This window comes from Pyrus communis, chromosome 15 (genome assembly GCF_041283825.1).
Source record: "Pyrus communis isolate YQ-2024b chromosome 15, ASM4128382v1, whole genome shotgun sequence".
Lineage (NCBI taxonomy): Eukaryota > Viridiplantae > Streptophyta > Magnoliopsida > Rosales > Rosaceae > Pyrus > Pyrus communis.
In genome coordinates this window covers 2,553,838-2,569,044 of record NC_142579.1, presented here as the reverse complement: position 1 = coordinate 2,569,044, position 15,207 = coordinate 2,553,838, and the positions used below count along the sequence as shown (strand labels likewise).

General features: G+C 39.2%; 3 protein-coding genes across 6 annotated transcripts; 2 read left to right on the top strand and 1 right to left on the bottom strand.

Moving 5' to 3' along the window:
* Window positions 1–168: 168 nt before the first annotated feature.
* Window positions 169–4,385, top strand: LOC137710872 (uncharacterized). The gene is made up of 4 exons (XM_068450027.2): window positions 169–556; window positions 646–706; window positions 818–962; window positions 3,898–4,385. Exons 1-4 carry the CDS (start codon window positions 349–351, stop codon window positions 4,153–4,155), a joined length of 672 nt encoding a protein of 223 aa, XP_068306128.1. The 5' UTR covers window positions 169–348; the 3' UTR covers window positions 4,156–4,385.
* Window positions 4,386–4,414: 29 nt separating this feature from the next.
* LOC137710861 (chlorophyll a-b binding protein CP24 10A, chloroplastic) lies at window positions 4,415–5,507 on the bottom strand. Its single transcript, XM_068450017.2, has 2 exons — window positions 5,106–5,507; window positions 4,415–5,020 (listed from the first exon to the last, which is right to left on the bottom strand). The coding sequence occupies exons 1-2, from the start codon at window positions 5,327–5,329 to the stop codon at window positions 4,471–4,473; spliced, it is 774 nt and encodes a 257-aa protein (XP_068306118.1). The 5' UTR covers window positions 5,330–5,507; the 3' UTR covers window positions 4,415–4,470.
* An 849-nt stretch (window positions 5,508–6,356) lies between these two features.
* On the top strand, window positions 6,357–15,135 carry LOC137710895 (uncharacterized). 4 transcript variants are annotated; one of them, XM_088685891.1, is made up of 11 exons: window positions 6,357–6,578; window positions 6,708–8,656; window positions 8,964–9,059; window positions 10,146–10,276; window positions 10,653–10,719; window positions 11,401–11,488; window positions 12,139–12,308; window positions 12,719–12,862; window positions 13,097–13,225; window positions 13,564–13,739; window positions 14,690–15,135. In XM_088685891.1, the coding sequence occupies exons 1-11, from the start codon at window positions 6,398–6,400 to the stop codon at window positions 14,787–14,789; spliced, it is 3,231 nt and encodes a 1,076-aa protein (XP_088542017.1). In that variant the 5' UTR covers window positions 6,357–6,397; the 3' UTR covers window positions 14,790–15,135. The 4 variants fall into 4 exon arrangements, with proteins under 4 accessions (XP_088542017.1, XP_088542019.1, XP_088542018.1 ...); XM_088685893.1 differs by having other exon boundaries at window positions 14,683–15,135; XM_088685892.1 differs by lacking the exon at window positions 8,964–9,059 and having other exon boundaries at window positions 14,573–14,711.
* The last annotated feature ends 72 nt before the right edge of the window (window positions 15,136–15,207 follow it).

Sequence of the window (15,207 nt, the reverse complement as noted above, 5' to 3'; positions counted from 1 at the left end):
TAAATTGAATGACATAAAAATTAATGATTAGACTATTACTTAAATATTGATAAATATACTCATTTTTTATTGATGACACATAATTTAGCTCGTAAATTTAATCTACAAATTTAATCGCATTATCATTACTTCCCTCAAATATTTACTCAATGACATTTCCACCAAAACGTCTGTAGTTAAAAGCAGTTCATGGTAATCTCCGCCATTGAAATCCGAAACCAAGTGGTTGACGTTTTCTTCTCACACAACTACCCTCGTTACTGTCGTCCTCCTTCGTCTTAAACACCCCCTTCCCCTTCGCACAGAGACACAGATCACACCTAAATCCTAAGTCCTAAGCCCTAGGAAATGTCGACCGCAGCTTCCTCCGCCTCTCTCACTTGCCACTCCCCGCTCCTTCACCGCCCAAATGCTCCCTCCCGAATCTCTGTCGCCGTCGCGATTCCCAGATCTCTGCCGCCGTTGCCCCATTTGAAAACTAAGAGGAGGAACTCAACCACCACCTTTTGCTCCGCCGACGCTGCGAAAGACAAAGACACCACTCCCATTGAGCTCAGTAAGAACTGAACCGTACTGATTTCTGCTTTTCTGTTCTTTGATTTCTTTGATCATACCTCATCAAAACTTCCATTTGTGCCTGTGCAGGATATGAGGCTTTTCCTACCGTCATGGACATCAATCAAATTCGGGAAATTTTGCCTCACCGGTCTGTGCCTTTTTCTGCACCATTTCCTGCGAAATTCGGTTTCTTTTCCAAATCATTTGAACTAATTCCAGTCTACATTTTGTTTGTTTGATTGGGTTTCTGGGGGTTTAGGTTTCCGTTTCTGTTAGTGGATCGAGTGATTGAATACAATGCTGGAGTTTCAGCTGTTGCAATCAAGAATGTCACCATCAATGATAATTTCTTTCCCGGGCATTTCCCCGAGAGGCCAATCATGCCTGGTGTTCTCATGGTCGAGGTAATCATTTTTTTCGTATCGTACTAAAAGATACATGAGTGTGTGTTTGTGTATTTTATACGTATATATTAGAATAAACGTGCTTTCGTTAATAGAACAAGCATATGAAACTTACAAAACAGGGGACACAATATCCGCTAATCTATCTAGAGTACTGATTTACAGCTAACAAAAATAATAGCAACATTAGTAATATGTTAAAAATGTAAAATTAATGGTGAATGTTAGAAAACTCCCCTACAAAAACATGCATGTCGAGTTGTACATATTCCACTCTGCACAATGTTAAGCCTTTTCTCTTTCCCTAAGTCAAGGACATGTCAATGCTACTCACTGAGATGGTGTCACTGAGTGACAGTAACATGAAAACATTGCAGTAGATTTCACTTCTTTTTGAGTTCTGATTTGTGTGATTGTATGTATTCTAACTTGTAATTATTGAAAAAGATAAGATGACATTTGTGTAAATACCATATTTACTCGACTTGTTGTATACAACTGAGCAACTAACTTGTACTGGCGTTTGGTTTAATGTCTGGTGATTGCCTGGTGGCTATGCCAATTGATCAGCAACTGAAAAGTTGACCAAGTTATCTTTCTTTCCACACCAAAATCCTGCATTAATACATATCAAGGGTTTGAAAAGTCCACTTAAAGTTGGACCAGATTGTCCAGCAACTGGTTATATGTGGATCAAAAAGAAGCATTCAGAATGCTGAAGCATTTTTTTTCTTTCTTCGTAAAGGATACTCCAACTTGGGAGCGAGAATTTTCAGTATTTATTTATTGTAATTGGGATGGGATTAAATACTTGACCTATTCTAAGTTTCTAACTGTAATCTTTTCCCTCAACCGTGAGCACCTTGGTATATGAGGAGCTCTTCTAGCTGTTTCTGTTACTAAGTTATGAATTGCTTTCACGCATGAAAATTGTGATGGATAAATGTCAGTTTAACTATGGCGGCTCATCAGTGAGATATATTTTTTCCTTTTTGATGAAATTTTTATAACCTTTATTTCCTTCTACTATATTCCTTTATTGGTACATTACGGAGTTGTGAGTGGAGGCTTGAGAAAATTGCAATACATCTTTTTGTTAACCCTAGGTACATTTACAGGATGTTTTTCGCTGATCATGCTAACTTTGCAACTATTTCTAAGCTATCATGTTCTTTCCCATACTTGCAATTTAAACTAGCAGGTTAAGGCTAACCCATTTAAGTAAGATGTTCAAAGAAGGCCCTAAGCACTATCTTCTTGCATCCTCTCTGTATCAAAATAATCTCATCACCTTGTGCACCTCAATAAGTTTGTGATCTCCACCATCATGTTCTCTCTAAGATTTCTCCTAAAACTGATATCCCAGCTATTGCAGAAGGAGCATGTATTTGTGCAATTGCAGTGGAGAGAATGTATATGTATTCCTAAAGTGATAATATGTGTCTGAACCCAAAATTGATGCTCTGACTGGTTTTATAACTATTTCGTATGGGATTCCAAGATAGTTGCAGATATTCTTAATCCCAACTAGTCAAGAACTCGAGATATTTCTGAATGGCTCAAATTGTAGTCATTGGAAAGATATTTCCCTGGGTTATATATATATATATATATATATATATTTTTTTTTTTTTTGGGGGTGTTGTCATTTTGACCTTTAGGGAAGATGAAATTGAATTTAGGGTGGCTGCGTGAAACTCTTTACAGAATTTATTTCCCTGGCTTTATAATATATCTAAGGTTTCATTATAAGACTATTTCTAGTCTTATGAACTCTGCTGAAATATCCTTGAGTTGGGATTTTGGCTTTTGAAAGAATTTGGAGCAGGTTTCTAAACTAGAGCATGTAGATTGGAGTCCTATATATGAGAAGGAGGCTTGGTCAGAACAATCATTTGAAGGAAGAGTTTGCTAGTACAATTTTTTGAGTGTGGCAGTAAGAAATCATTTGGACTGGGCATCGTCTATTTGGCGGGTTTTAAGAATTGTAGGGAAGTGGTTATGGAAAATCTTGACATTTTCCACGAGTGTTTGCAAGAGAATTGTCAATTTATTGTACTAATTAGACCTATTTAATTTGATCCCTAATAAACCTCATTGTGAACGACTTATGTCCTATCAACTGGTCTGGTTTGGGATGCATTATTAATGTTGTCTTGCATCCTGTCTTCTTGACAGAAGTGTCTGGGGGCTATCCAAGACTCTGGGGTTTTTCTTGCAAGTCTTTCTGTCTTTCTTTGCTCGATAACCCAAACCATCCCACCTTTGGTCCTTAAAAGTTTATTTGGGAGTCTCGGTTCCCATTATAGTTTTCTTTGGCTGATAGTTCATTGCAATATCAATTCATGTGATATGCTTTGGAATACAAGGCCCTATGCTAAATTATATCATAATTGATGTCTACTCTGAAAAGGTATGGCTGAATCTTCTGAACACATTTTCTTGCACTGAGCCTTCACGATATTGATTTGGAACAGGTAAGTTAGGGCCTTTGGTTTGGACCAGGTCGCTTCAAGGAACTATTATTCTTTTCGGAGTGAATTTGGCCTGGGGAGAGGAGATAAAAAGAATGCTATACCCTGGAATTTTGCTATGCTTGCCTCATTCCATGGTCTGCCTTTGTGGGTTAGGGGTTCTGTTTTTCACTTAGTTTAGTTTTTGGGGTTTGGTTGTTCCTGACGCACCATTTGTCCATTCATTCTTCTGTGGTTTTCTTGTAGTCGTTTGTTATTCCATTCACGAGCACCTAATCATATTTTTGATTGATGGTTCTTAACAAAAGTTCAGAGCAAACGTAACTGTTTTAGGATATACTTGTTGTAGAATCACATTTTGTATGCTTCACAGCAAGATAATGCGTATTGCTGCAGTCGACTAACACTTGGCTGTTCTGTTTGGATTAGTAATGATAAATGTCAATGCTTGTTGTATCTAGGCAATGGCACAGGTTGGTGGCTTGGTTATGCTGCAACCAGAAGTGGGAGGCTCTCGTGACACTTTCTTTTTCGCTGGAATTGACAAAGTTCGATTCAGGAAACCAGTGATTGCCGGCGACACATTAGTGATGAGAATGACGCTTATTAAGTTGCAGAAACGCTTTGGAATTGCAAAGATGGAAGGCAAGGCCTACGTTGGAGGTGAAGTCGTATGTGAGGGGGAGTTTTTGATGGCTACTGGTACCGGTGGTGACTGATCTCAATTTTTTCGGTAATTTCAATCATTGCTAAAGCTGGTTTCATGTACTTTACTCGTAGTACTTTTTTCTTCGCTTTGTTTTTGATCCTCTCGCGTGTATGCGTTTTTCGGTAGTTAACATTTTGTTAAAGAGATTTTTATGGTTAATTCTTGCCATGATTACGGAGACAAGATGTTGGTAACGACACTTACGTAGCTATTAAATTGAATTATCAGATTGATTATAAACAGATTGCTTGTCCTTGTGCTGGAAAGGATAACAAAATTGGGTAATTAATTATATCTACATATTAAAAAGTAAATGCCAAATGGTTTACAAGCCAAGAGCACCAAGGGGTGTCTTTCCTTGTCCAGCTTCAAAGTAGAATATAAGCATAGCCAACATAGCAATCCTTGCATGCTTAATCTCAGCCAGTTTCAGTCTCTCCAACTTTTCGCTATCTGGAACGTAAACCCCGTCCTTGATGGAGCCGGCAAGCCCCAAGGGGTCGAAGAACTTGCCTCCCGGGTAGCCTTGCTCTCCGGTGGCGTTGGCAAAGTTCTCCGCAGTCTTGGACCAGGGTGTCGCCCACTCGACGGACTGGGACTCGGGGTTGTAGAAGTCCACCCATCTTTTGCTTTCCACCCACCCCATGAGCAAGAGCTGAGTGCCGAGCAGTGAGCCGAAGGAGAAGGGTGCTATGGCGCTGGGGTCAGCTCCGGCTTCGAACCAGGGGACACCGCTCCAGGCCTGGCCAACAAGGATGCCGACGACCGCGGTCATTGCCCACCGGCCGTGGATGAGCTCCGCCTCTCTGTACCACTTGAGGAACGCCGGGTCCTTGCCGAGTCCTAGTGGGTCAAAGCCGTAGTCCCCTGGAAGCCTGCACGCATTTATCGGATCAGATTCATATGTGTATGTGTGACAAACTTAGAATTATAATATGGTGGATAATATATGAAACTCACGAGCCATCGAGCCACTCGGGATTGATGAAGTTGCCGCCGGCTTTAACCCCTGGGAGCCAAGACTTCTTTGCGGCAGCAGCAACCGCAATGAACCTCTTAGGAGCAGGACCTCCAACCCTGCTTCCAACAGTGGCAGCGGAGAGCAAGGCCTGACTTCTCTTGCCTCCGCATAAGAAAGCTGCCGAGTTCAACCCGTTGAGCACTGCACCGGTGGTTGCCGCCATCTCCTCTCTCTCTCCTCTCTCTCTCCTCTCTCGAACGAGCAAAAACAGAGACTCAGTGAGTGTTTCTGGTGGCAATGAATGTTTGAGATTGAGAGTGGTTTGTTTGGGTGGTGTTTTATCACCATTGAGTTGGAGAGAGAGAATCTAAAGGGTGGCATTGGGAGTGGCCAACTAGGATAATGAAATCTGACTTGGTTGTATTAGATAGATTACGGACCAATCGGAACTGGACCTCCATCCGCATCCATATATTCCCTAAAACCACGTGGACTAGCCATATAGGCTAAGGGTACAAAATATCATCGAGGTCCTTGGAATGAGGATCCTCTCCAGATTTATCCTTTAATTATGTTTAGTCCTACTCTTACATTGTGCGGTCAGAAATTATTTTAAATTATTTTATTTAAAATTGAATATAAATAATATCTGATAAAAATTAGCTACATGATGTATCATGAATAAACACAATTAAAGAATTTTCAGAATCTACGAGGATTCAAAGAGGATTCTCATTCAAGTTGTACACAATGATAGAATTATACTATCCACTCCTCTCTACTTTTTTGAGTTTAAAACTTACACATACTTCTATTTATTTGAACAAAATACTGCCCTGGCGGTATATACCATGTGAATCTTTCTCCATTAAACATTTATGCCCCGCATTATTTAAAATATTCAAGAAATTATTGATAATTCTATTGAAATATGTTGATAACCCTCCAATTGCAAATATCCATAATTTCCATCAAAATCAATCGATATCACTAATAATATATTTATCGATATTTCTACATATATTGATATTTTAAAAGGAAAACTAACGAAGAGTTCAAAAAAACTTTAATTTTAATAAAAAAAATGTGTAATAAATAGTACAAAAAAATAAAAATATAATTTTTCGTTAAAATAAACGGTACCAATATCCACAACAATAATGTCTTTCAATCGCTAAATCTCTCTCTCTCTCTCTTTCACGAAAAAACCAATATAAAAGAAAAAAAAAAAAAAAAAAAAGCATTGTAGATTGCCTTATACGATGACGTAATAATAATAAAAATCAGGAAAATGGGTATTCCGTTCGTGGGAAGCGGATTGAGCTTCTCCGTTCCAACCAGCATTCTTCCGCCACTTAAACCCCTGCACGAAACACTCCTCACTAGGATTCCGATTGGATTTCCGAAGCACCGCCGGACGCTTCCGCCGCACTCATCCTCCTCCTCAAACTTTGCCATCATTTCCACAACCGGTATGTTTGTCCCCAATTTTCTGAGGAAACAAACACAATTTTCTGAGGAAACGAACAGAGTGTATGTGTGAGTGCGAGTATCAGTTACTAGTGTTATTTATTTGATTGCTTTTGACTTGTGTGTGACAGAGTCGTGGGATGGCAGCCTTCTCTTCCGCTTTGGGGACGAGAGCGAGAAATCTGTTACCACTGAAACAGAAACTGATGCTCAAAGTCATCTGGAGGATCCCGTACAAGATTCAGAATTGAGCCAAACATTGTTGGGAAGAAGACGGAGTGGTGGTGGCGGTGGTGCTGCCGCTGAGGCCGATGAGACTGTTGATGCGGTTTCAGCGACGAGCACCGACAATGCTACTGGCGGTGGTGGCGAAGAAACCACAACCACAAGGTCCATAACCACAATCACAGCCACAGAAGATGAAACTCAACTCAGCAATGAAATTCATGCTTTTCCAGCGATTGGCACCGCCGCCGCTGAGGCCAAGGAGAATGCTGTTGATGTGGTTTCAGTGACAAGCACCGGCAGTGCGACTGGCCGCGGTGATGGTGGTGAAAAACCCACAATTACAACCACAACCACAACCACAACAACCACCACAGCGGATGGAGCTGAAATCAGCAGTGAAATTCCTGCTTTTCCATCAATTGGCAGCGCCGAGGCCGAGGAGAATGCTGTTGATCCGGTTTCGTTGACGGGCACGGGCATTGCGATTGGTGGCGTTAGTGGTGGTGGTGAAGAAACCACAACCAGAACAAATGAAACTCAAGTCAGCAAAGAAATTCATGCTTTTCCAGCAATTGGCACAGCCGCCGCTGAGGCCAAGGAGAATGTTGTTGATGTGGTTTCAGTGACGAGCACCAACAATGCGACTGGTGGTGGTAGCGGCGGTAGTGAAGAAACCACAACTACAACCATAACAGATGAAACTCAAGTCAGCAATGAAATTCATGCTTTTCCAGCAATTGGCGGCGCCAAGGCCGAGGAGAATGCTGTTGATGCGGTTTCAGTGACGAGTATCGACATTGTCACTGGTGGCGGTAGTGGTGGTGGTGAAGAAACCACAACCACAACTACAAGAACAACCACAACAGTTGAAAGTCAAGTCAGCAATGACATTCATGCTGAGGGCGAGGAGAATGCTGCTGATGCGGTTTCATTGACGAGCACCAGCATTTCGACTGGTGGCGAAGAAACGACAACTACAACCACAACTGAAGAAACTCAAGTCAGCAATGAAATTCATGCTTTTCCAGCAAATGGCAGTGGCGAGACGGAGGAGAATGCTGTTGATGCGGTTTCAGTGACGAGCACCAACAATGCGACTAATGGTGGTAGTGGCGGTGGTGAAGAAACCACAACTACAACCACAATTACAACCACAACCATAACAGATGAAACTCAAGTCAGCAATGAAATTGATGCTTTTCCAGCAATTAGCAGCGCCGAGGCCGAGGAGAATGCTGTTGATGCGGTTTCAGTGACGAACACTGGCTTTGCAAGGGGTGGCGGTAATGGTAGTGGTGAAGAAACCACAACCACAACTACAACCACAACAGGAGAAACCCAAGTCAGCAATGAAATTCATGCTTTTCCAGCAATTAGTGGCGCCGAGGAGAATGCTGTCGATGTGGTTTCAGTGACGAGCACCAGCACTGCGACTGGTGGCGGTAGTGGTGGTGGTGAAGAAACCACAACCACAACTACAACCAGAACCACAACAGATGAAACTCAAGTCAGCAATGAAATTCATGCTTTTCCAGCAATTAGCGGCGCCGAGGCCAAGGAGAATGCTGTTGATGCGGTTTTAGTGACGAGCACCGACATTGCGACTGGAGGTGGTAGCGGTGGTGGCAAAGAAACCACAACCACAGCTACAACCACAACCACAACAGATGAAACTCAAGTCAGCAATGACATTCATGCTCATGCTGAGGCTGAGGAGAATGCTGTTGATGCGGTTTCAGTGACGAGCACCAACAATGCAACTGGTGGTGGCAGTGGTGAAGAAACCACAACTACAATCACAACCACGGCCACACCAACCACCACATCAGATGAAACTCAAGTCTCACCAGTGGTTAGTAAAGCTAATTAAGTCTTGATTCTTGCCTTGCCTTACCTTTTTAAGAAATTTTGAATTGGTCAGCTATTTCGCAATCCTAGTCCAAATATAGACTACTACACCAACACCAACACAGGCACACATGGATTCGTATCGTGGATAGATAGATATCATGATTATCCACTATTTTTGTAATTCATGTTATTGTTTCAATAACTTGTTATCGTTTCTTCTCAAAAAAAAAATGTCTAATGACTAGAAGGGATGCTTGAATGGGGTTAGATGCTATAAGTGAATATTTCAACAACTGAGAATCTTTCAGTTTTCTAGACGGGACTTGTGGAATCTAGTGCAAGGAGTGTCTAAGGCTGGTTTTCATGGGACTTTTGTCAAGGAATATGCTAGTTACTACTTACTAGTAAGGTTTCTGGGGCTACTCCCTTTTTCCTTTTTCGTTTTTGGTGGTTGAGAGGAATCATTTTTACAAGTGCAGCATTGTTTTGCTGAGATCAATTTCAAAATTTTCAGATGGTTATTTGGCTGTATTTTCCGTACTGTTCTCAAACCTACAAGGTATAACTTGAAATAGACCAGTTAAAGCGATTGAGGGCATGGAGCTAGTGTCTAATTTGGATTTTGGGTTCAGTATGCTTTCAACACCCTACAAGGGTTTACCACTTCTTTCTTCTCATTTTTGTCTGGAGTACACAATAATTACAAGAATTTAAAGATGCAATGATAGAGGCTACTAATTGACATGAATAATAGGTATGTGTTTGGTTCTTTATTGTTTTGTTCTAAATTTTTAATAAAGCTACTGATTTTTCGGACTCAATAATAAACATGGTGGAAGAGTTGGAAGTTTAAGAAAAGCAGAAATTGCACTCAAGGTTCATTTTTATATTTTGTTTATTAACTTTGTCACTGGGACTTCTGCATCAATTAGAGGGTTACAATCGAAGCTACTGCAAATTGGATGATAATTTATATATCCTGATGATCTGGATGGCTATTCCTTTCCTCTTTATGATTGAAATATGAAGGTCCAATGTGTTAGCAGTTAAGCTCTTACGGAGATTTGTACCAACTACCAATGGTGTACATTACACACCCGCAATCCTCCTTGGTGCAGATAAGGAGGCAATGGTGTACATTACACACCTGCAATCCTGCTTGGTGCCTTTTTACGAATTAGCTATTACTAGAAACGTGTACATTGCTCTAGCAGATACATGATAACTTAGCAGTGGGGGATCTGTATTTTGTTTTATAAGACCCCAAGAGACAACTAGATTAAATTCCCAAAAGTCTTGAATCTGCACATACATGCACACCCGCACTCCTGCACACATGTTTTACATGTCTTCTTAATTTATAGCTTGACCTTTACTTAAACTTGGCAGCTGGCTCATTGGGCATACAGTTACTTTTATTTTTCAGTCTGGCACATCACATAGTTCTTTAGTATTAAGGATCACATGCTTTTGTTTTGTATTGTACATAGTTAGCTGAGAATGCCCCTTCCACAAATCCAGAAGATGAATTCACAGAGGGTAAAGGTGATACAACAGATGTTTCAGGAATATCAACTTCTAGGATAGTGGAATTCAATACAGTTGAAGGCGCGTCTGATGGGTATGCTAGTTTTTCTCTTGAATCTTGATATACCTCTAATAAATAATATTCATATACTTTTTCTGCTTTTGAAGTTCATCTTCTTCTAAGATATAATTTTCTGTTTGAAAAATGAAAGGACAGTAGAATTCACCTTAGGAGTTAAAAAATGGTGCAGCTGTCTGTGTACAATAGGTGCACGGACAAGGATGGCATGAGTTTATTTGTCATACGAAATCGGTTCTTGGTAATGGTGGTGAAAGGATTAGATTTTGGGAAAAGCCTGGTTGATGTTTTCGTTCATGCTTTGTTTTCCTAACTATGTTGTTTGTCTATTGCTGAGGATTTTTCGTCAATAAAGCACACTAGGACACCTTACCCATTCTTTCTTCCGCAGGGAGGACGTATCTGCAGCCGTTCTTCAACTATCTTCTGGTGCTGCTTTATTACCCCATCCCTCAAAGGTATCTTCTCAAGTTTACAAATTAATGTTTTAGTACACACTTTATATAGCTTTTGGATAATTTAGAGTGGTACCTAATATTGTGAACGTTTACTTTCTTTTTTGATAAGAAACTCAAAACAGTGAGGGGGAACATACTGAATGCTACACTAACTCATCTGCCAACATTTTTGCATGTAATATTGACAAACAAGTTTGTGTTGTATTCAATATGTTATACTTTTACAAGAAAACAAAGTTTCAGTTCAGTCTGACTTTGGTCTCATGAATTCCCTTTCAAAATTATATGATACGTGCCCTATTCACTTTCATTTATGCCCCATGTGAAGGAAAAAATGTAGAAAAGTTCTAAATTTTTTAGCTAAAATTGCTAGCAGAGTACCAAAATTTATCCTTTTGAAGTGGACATGATAACTCGTATTGCCTAATAGCGGTATGGCATCTATCAATGCATTCAATTGTATGTAGGTAGACAGTTACACATATCTAACCCACAGATGCATATTTGCGTAAACGAGCTTTATGTTCGGTTGGTCTTGAATGCTCTCTCGTTTATTTATACGCAGGTAGACACACACACACACACATGCATACAAACCTGCGTGCACACACACCATACTTACTTGACCTTTCGCTTGCATTTAGCATAACTGTAAATAATTTACGAATTAATAAATTCCAGGCATTGACAGGTGGGGAGGATGCTTACTTTGTTAGTTGCCAAAATTGGTTAGGTGTGGCCGATGGAGTGGGTCAGTGGTCACTAGAAGGTATCGCCACCTTGAAGTTTAATTTTGCCCGATAAATACTGTTAGGAATATTGGATGGCCATACCTATATCTCAGCATGTTAGACTACCAGATTCTTTTCCAAATGCTATCACTAGTTAACCCACTTATTTCAACGGTGAAGCCAAAATATTTTACATATTTGTCCGTTAAATTATTCACTTCTGATTACGCAATATGAAGTTAAACTTGTTTGTATGTGGGTGTATCCTTGTGTCTTTTTGTGTTCACGTTTTTGGTTCAGGGTTCCCATAATTGTTAAATATTTGGGAAAATTCTTCTATGCTACGAGTATTGGATGACCTAAATTGGTTTGGATTATTGTTTTTATTGTGGTTCCGTGAATCTAGACCATCTAATGGTCATAGCATATAACGATACATAGCATGGAAGTTGAACTGGAATAATTGATAGCCTGATAGCCATACTTATATCTCAATCTCCATTTGTTAAATAGTCTTTTTTTCCATGGGCAAAAAGCTACTGCTAGTTAACCCACTTACTTCATCGCCGAAGGCAACGGCAAAAGTCAAATGTTCTTTCTTATTTGTGCAATATGCCTTAAATCCTAAACCCTCTGTTTAGACAAAATCTAGATTAAATTTGTTATACTTTGCTCCTGATATATTCAGGGGTTAATCCTGGACTATATGCTCGTGAACTCATGGAGAATTGTGAAAGGTTCATATCCGATTGCAAAGGTTTACCATTGACTGAACCAGAAGAAGTCCTTATTAAAGGTTCATCAAATACAAAATCTCCTGGATCATCCACGGTTCTGGTTGCTTATTTTGATGGTCAGGTATGAAGTTTTCCTTAACTAAGATTATTATTTCTAGTCTTCCGTAAATGAAGTACCCACGAGAAAGGAACTAGAGGGGAGAGTTGGTTGAATCCAAAATTAACATGCTAATACCTTAAACAAGTGCAAGTTACTTTTATATGTGCCCAGGTATACAAAGGTTATAGACAGATCTTATTTCGTGTTATATATTAAACATTCATGCAGTTCTCCTTTAGTTATTTATAGATATATTTTTTAATCCCATGAGGGTGGTATTACTAATTATCTCATATTTTTTTCTTCCTCATATAGCATTATGGGGTGTTCTTTCGTGAACCATGGTTTGGTTATGCATATGACAACCTTAAAATGTAATATTTGAAAATTTTGATTTCAAGTTCAAGGGTAATGAAAATTTGCTTTTGCAGGCTCTTCATGTGGCCAACATTGGAAACTCGAGATTTATCGTTATTAGAAATGGTGCTGTCTTTGAAAAATCATCACCAATGGTTCACGAATTCAATTTTCCAGTACGGGTTGAAAGAGGTGATGATCCCTCAGAACTTATAGAGGTACGTGTATTATAAATTTATCACCATATCTTGTGCCCAAACAAATTTTCCATAATGCTAGCTCCTGATATGTTATCATTCGTAAGAAGTAGATTTGAACTTTTTACCTCCCTTATCCGTGGAAGATGATGGCAGAAACAGTATATTTTTATTTTTATTTTACCAACTCTTTTTGTAACTTGCTTGTTTTACACGATGAGAGAGATCATGGTAACAAGAATAATCTGTTTTCAGAAATACCAAATTGATTTGGATGAGGGAGATGTGGTTGTCACTGCAACAGATGGCCTCTTTGATAACTTGTATGAGCAAGACATCACCTCAATTGTATTGAAGTCACTGCAAACCGGATTGGAACTACAGGTGCGTAGTCTCAATGGTTTCTTGTATATATTTCTTTTCTGTAAGCTTTCTTTGAAAAGGAAACCGAATAAGAAAAGAACTGTCATGCATTCGCTTAAAGGTGCCACAGACATTGCACAAAGGGCATTTGGGGAAAGCATACATGGCTTGATGGCGGTGATGCCGTATCTTTTCGTTCACTGACTTTCATATGTATAATTTCCGATTTTATCAGCAAAATACTTGAGCTAGGAAAACCATGATTGCTGGTAAAACAGACAGCTTTTGTTTTTAAGTACTTTGTAGTGGTTTCTTATATGCATTTTCTTTTGGTTGTCTGTGTGTGCAACTATTCAAAGGACATAGCAGAGTTGTTAGCCACTAGTGCACAAGAGCTGGGGCGATCTAAATCTACAAGGAGCCCATTTGCTAATGCAGCCAAGGCATCTGGGTATGCCGGATATAGTGGCGGCAAGCTTGACGACGTGGTCGTTATCCTGTCATATGTAGCAAAGGAACCCGTCGGTACCTTAAGGTAAGTAATATGTATATGTATACAGAGTAATGTTAGAGAGACCAAAATTCTAAAATTAAATTTTGTAAACTAAATGACATGGATGTTGATCATTAGATTATTACTTAAATGTTGATTAATGTGCTTATTTTCTATTAGTGACCCGTTATTTGGTTTGCAAATATATATATAATTTAAATAAAATAGTATGTCTAAAGCAATTGTGATGTCAAAGTTTTGGTCCTTGATTATGTCAGTGATTAGCAAATGTGGAAGCTTTGAATTTCTCTTTTAAATGAAAATCTACGTCATGTGTGTATATCCATGTAGAGTGGGAAAATATTCCACGCATTTGATTTCTGAAAGAAAATGATTTACGCGCACTCATTTTATGACGTAGTATTGAAACTAGAGTGCGAAATACGTTTCTTCTCGTAGAATTTGTGAAGGAGAGAGGAAAACAGAATGTAAACGAAAATTGAAATAGAGTGGTGTTCGGCCTAACGGTTCGCGGATGGTGTTATTGTCATGTTTGCCCAAAATCTGCCCTCTTCAGAAGTCAGGTTCAACAAAGTTGAGTAAATCTTACGACGGAAGTGGGTAAGCGTGCCACTTCTAGAACAAAAAGCTAGTATTGGACTCCAAAAGTTATTTTTAGGGCTCAGTTAATTTAGGGACTGTTTGATAATTATTTTGTTTCAATTTTTAATTTTTGGTTGTTAGTATTTAGTTTTCATTATTTTGAGAATTGAAAACTTGTTTGATAACTAGCTCAAATTTTTATTTTTATTTTTTAAATTATAAATTAAAAATTGAAAATAAAATGGTTATCACAACGGCTCCTTTGCTTTCAGTTTTTTACACCGGTTCTTTGAATTTGGAGTTGAACGTACAAAAGCGGGCTTTCTTGGTGGTTCTAGGCTGTTTGAACATTTGATTGACTGCGATGATTGTGATTAAAAAGTGTGTAGGGTGATTTACTTAGGAGCTCTCAATCAAGCGCAATTATGCGGGAAAGCTCCATGCTTGCCAGGCAAAAAGATGAAAAGGAAAAGGGAAGGAAGCTCATGATTTTATGCCCAACTTTACAAACAACGGCTGCCTATGATGATCATCATTTGGCAAATGGCAACACCTTTTTTCCTATGATATTGCTGGCTTTCTTTCACAACTCATCATCTCCATCTGCACCGATTTTTCTTGAGTAAGTGCATGCATTCAGTGGCGACACATATTTGATGTTCATAACAACATTAAGTGTTCGTCTTATGGAGCTTATATGAAACAGGTTTAGCACCACTGTAGCGTTCTATTCTAATAAAACCTTGCTATGTGTACGTTTTTTAACACGTTATTGTTTTAGTACATTGAGAAAGTATGTAACAATAAACTCGTTTCATATAAATTATTCTCACCATCTCTCTTTTCTTTTTTCAAAGTAGTAGTCAACATTCAAAGTCAAAGTCTTGTAAAATTTTTGATAGTTGAG

What these genes read in the sequence shown, in the direction of transcription:
- LOC137710872 (XM_068450027.2), top strand. Translation starts at nt 349, where the DNA reads ATGTCGACCGCAGCTTCCTCCGCCTCTCTCACTTGCCACTCCCCGCTC. An exon ending in CACCACTCCCATTGAGCTCA is followed by an intron (nt 557 to 645) that starts GTAAGAACTGAA and finishes GTGCCTGTGCAG; the next exon opens with GATATGAGGCTTTTCCTACC. An exon ending in CGGGAAATTTTGCCTCACCG is followed by an intron (nt 707 to 817) that starts GTCTGTGCCTTT and finishes CTGGGGGTTTAG; the next exon opens with GTTTCCGTTTCTGTTAGTGG.
- LOC137710861 (XM_068450017.2), bottom strand. Translation starts at nt 5,329, where the DNA reads ATGGCGGCAACCACCGGTGCAGTGCTCAACGGGTTGAACTCGGCAGCT. An exon ending in CCCGAGTGGCTCGATGGCTC is followed by an intron (nt 5,021 to 5,105) that starts GTGAGTTTCATA and finishes AAATGCGTGCAG; the next exon opens with GCTTCCAGGGGACTACGGCT.
- LOC137710895 (XM_088685891.1), top strand. Translation starts at nt 6,398, where the DNA reads ATGGGTATTCCGTTCGTGGGAAGCGGATTGAGCTTCTCCGTTCCAACC. An exon ending in GTTGAAGGCGCGTCTGATGG is followed by an intron (nt 10,277 to 10,652) that starts GTATGCTAGTTT and finishes TTTCTTCCGCAG; the next exon opens with GGAGGACGTATCTGCAGCCG. An exon ending in ATCCCTCAGAACTTATAGAG is followed by an intron (nt 12,863 to 13,096) that starts GTACGTGTATTA and finishes ATCTGTTTTCAG; the next exon opens with AAATACCAAATTGATTTGGA.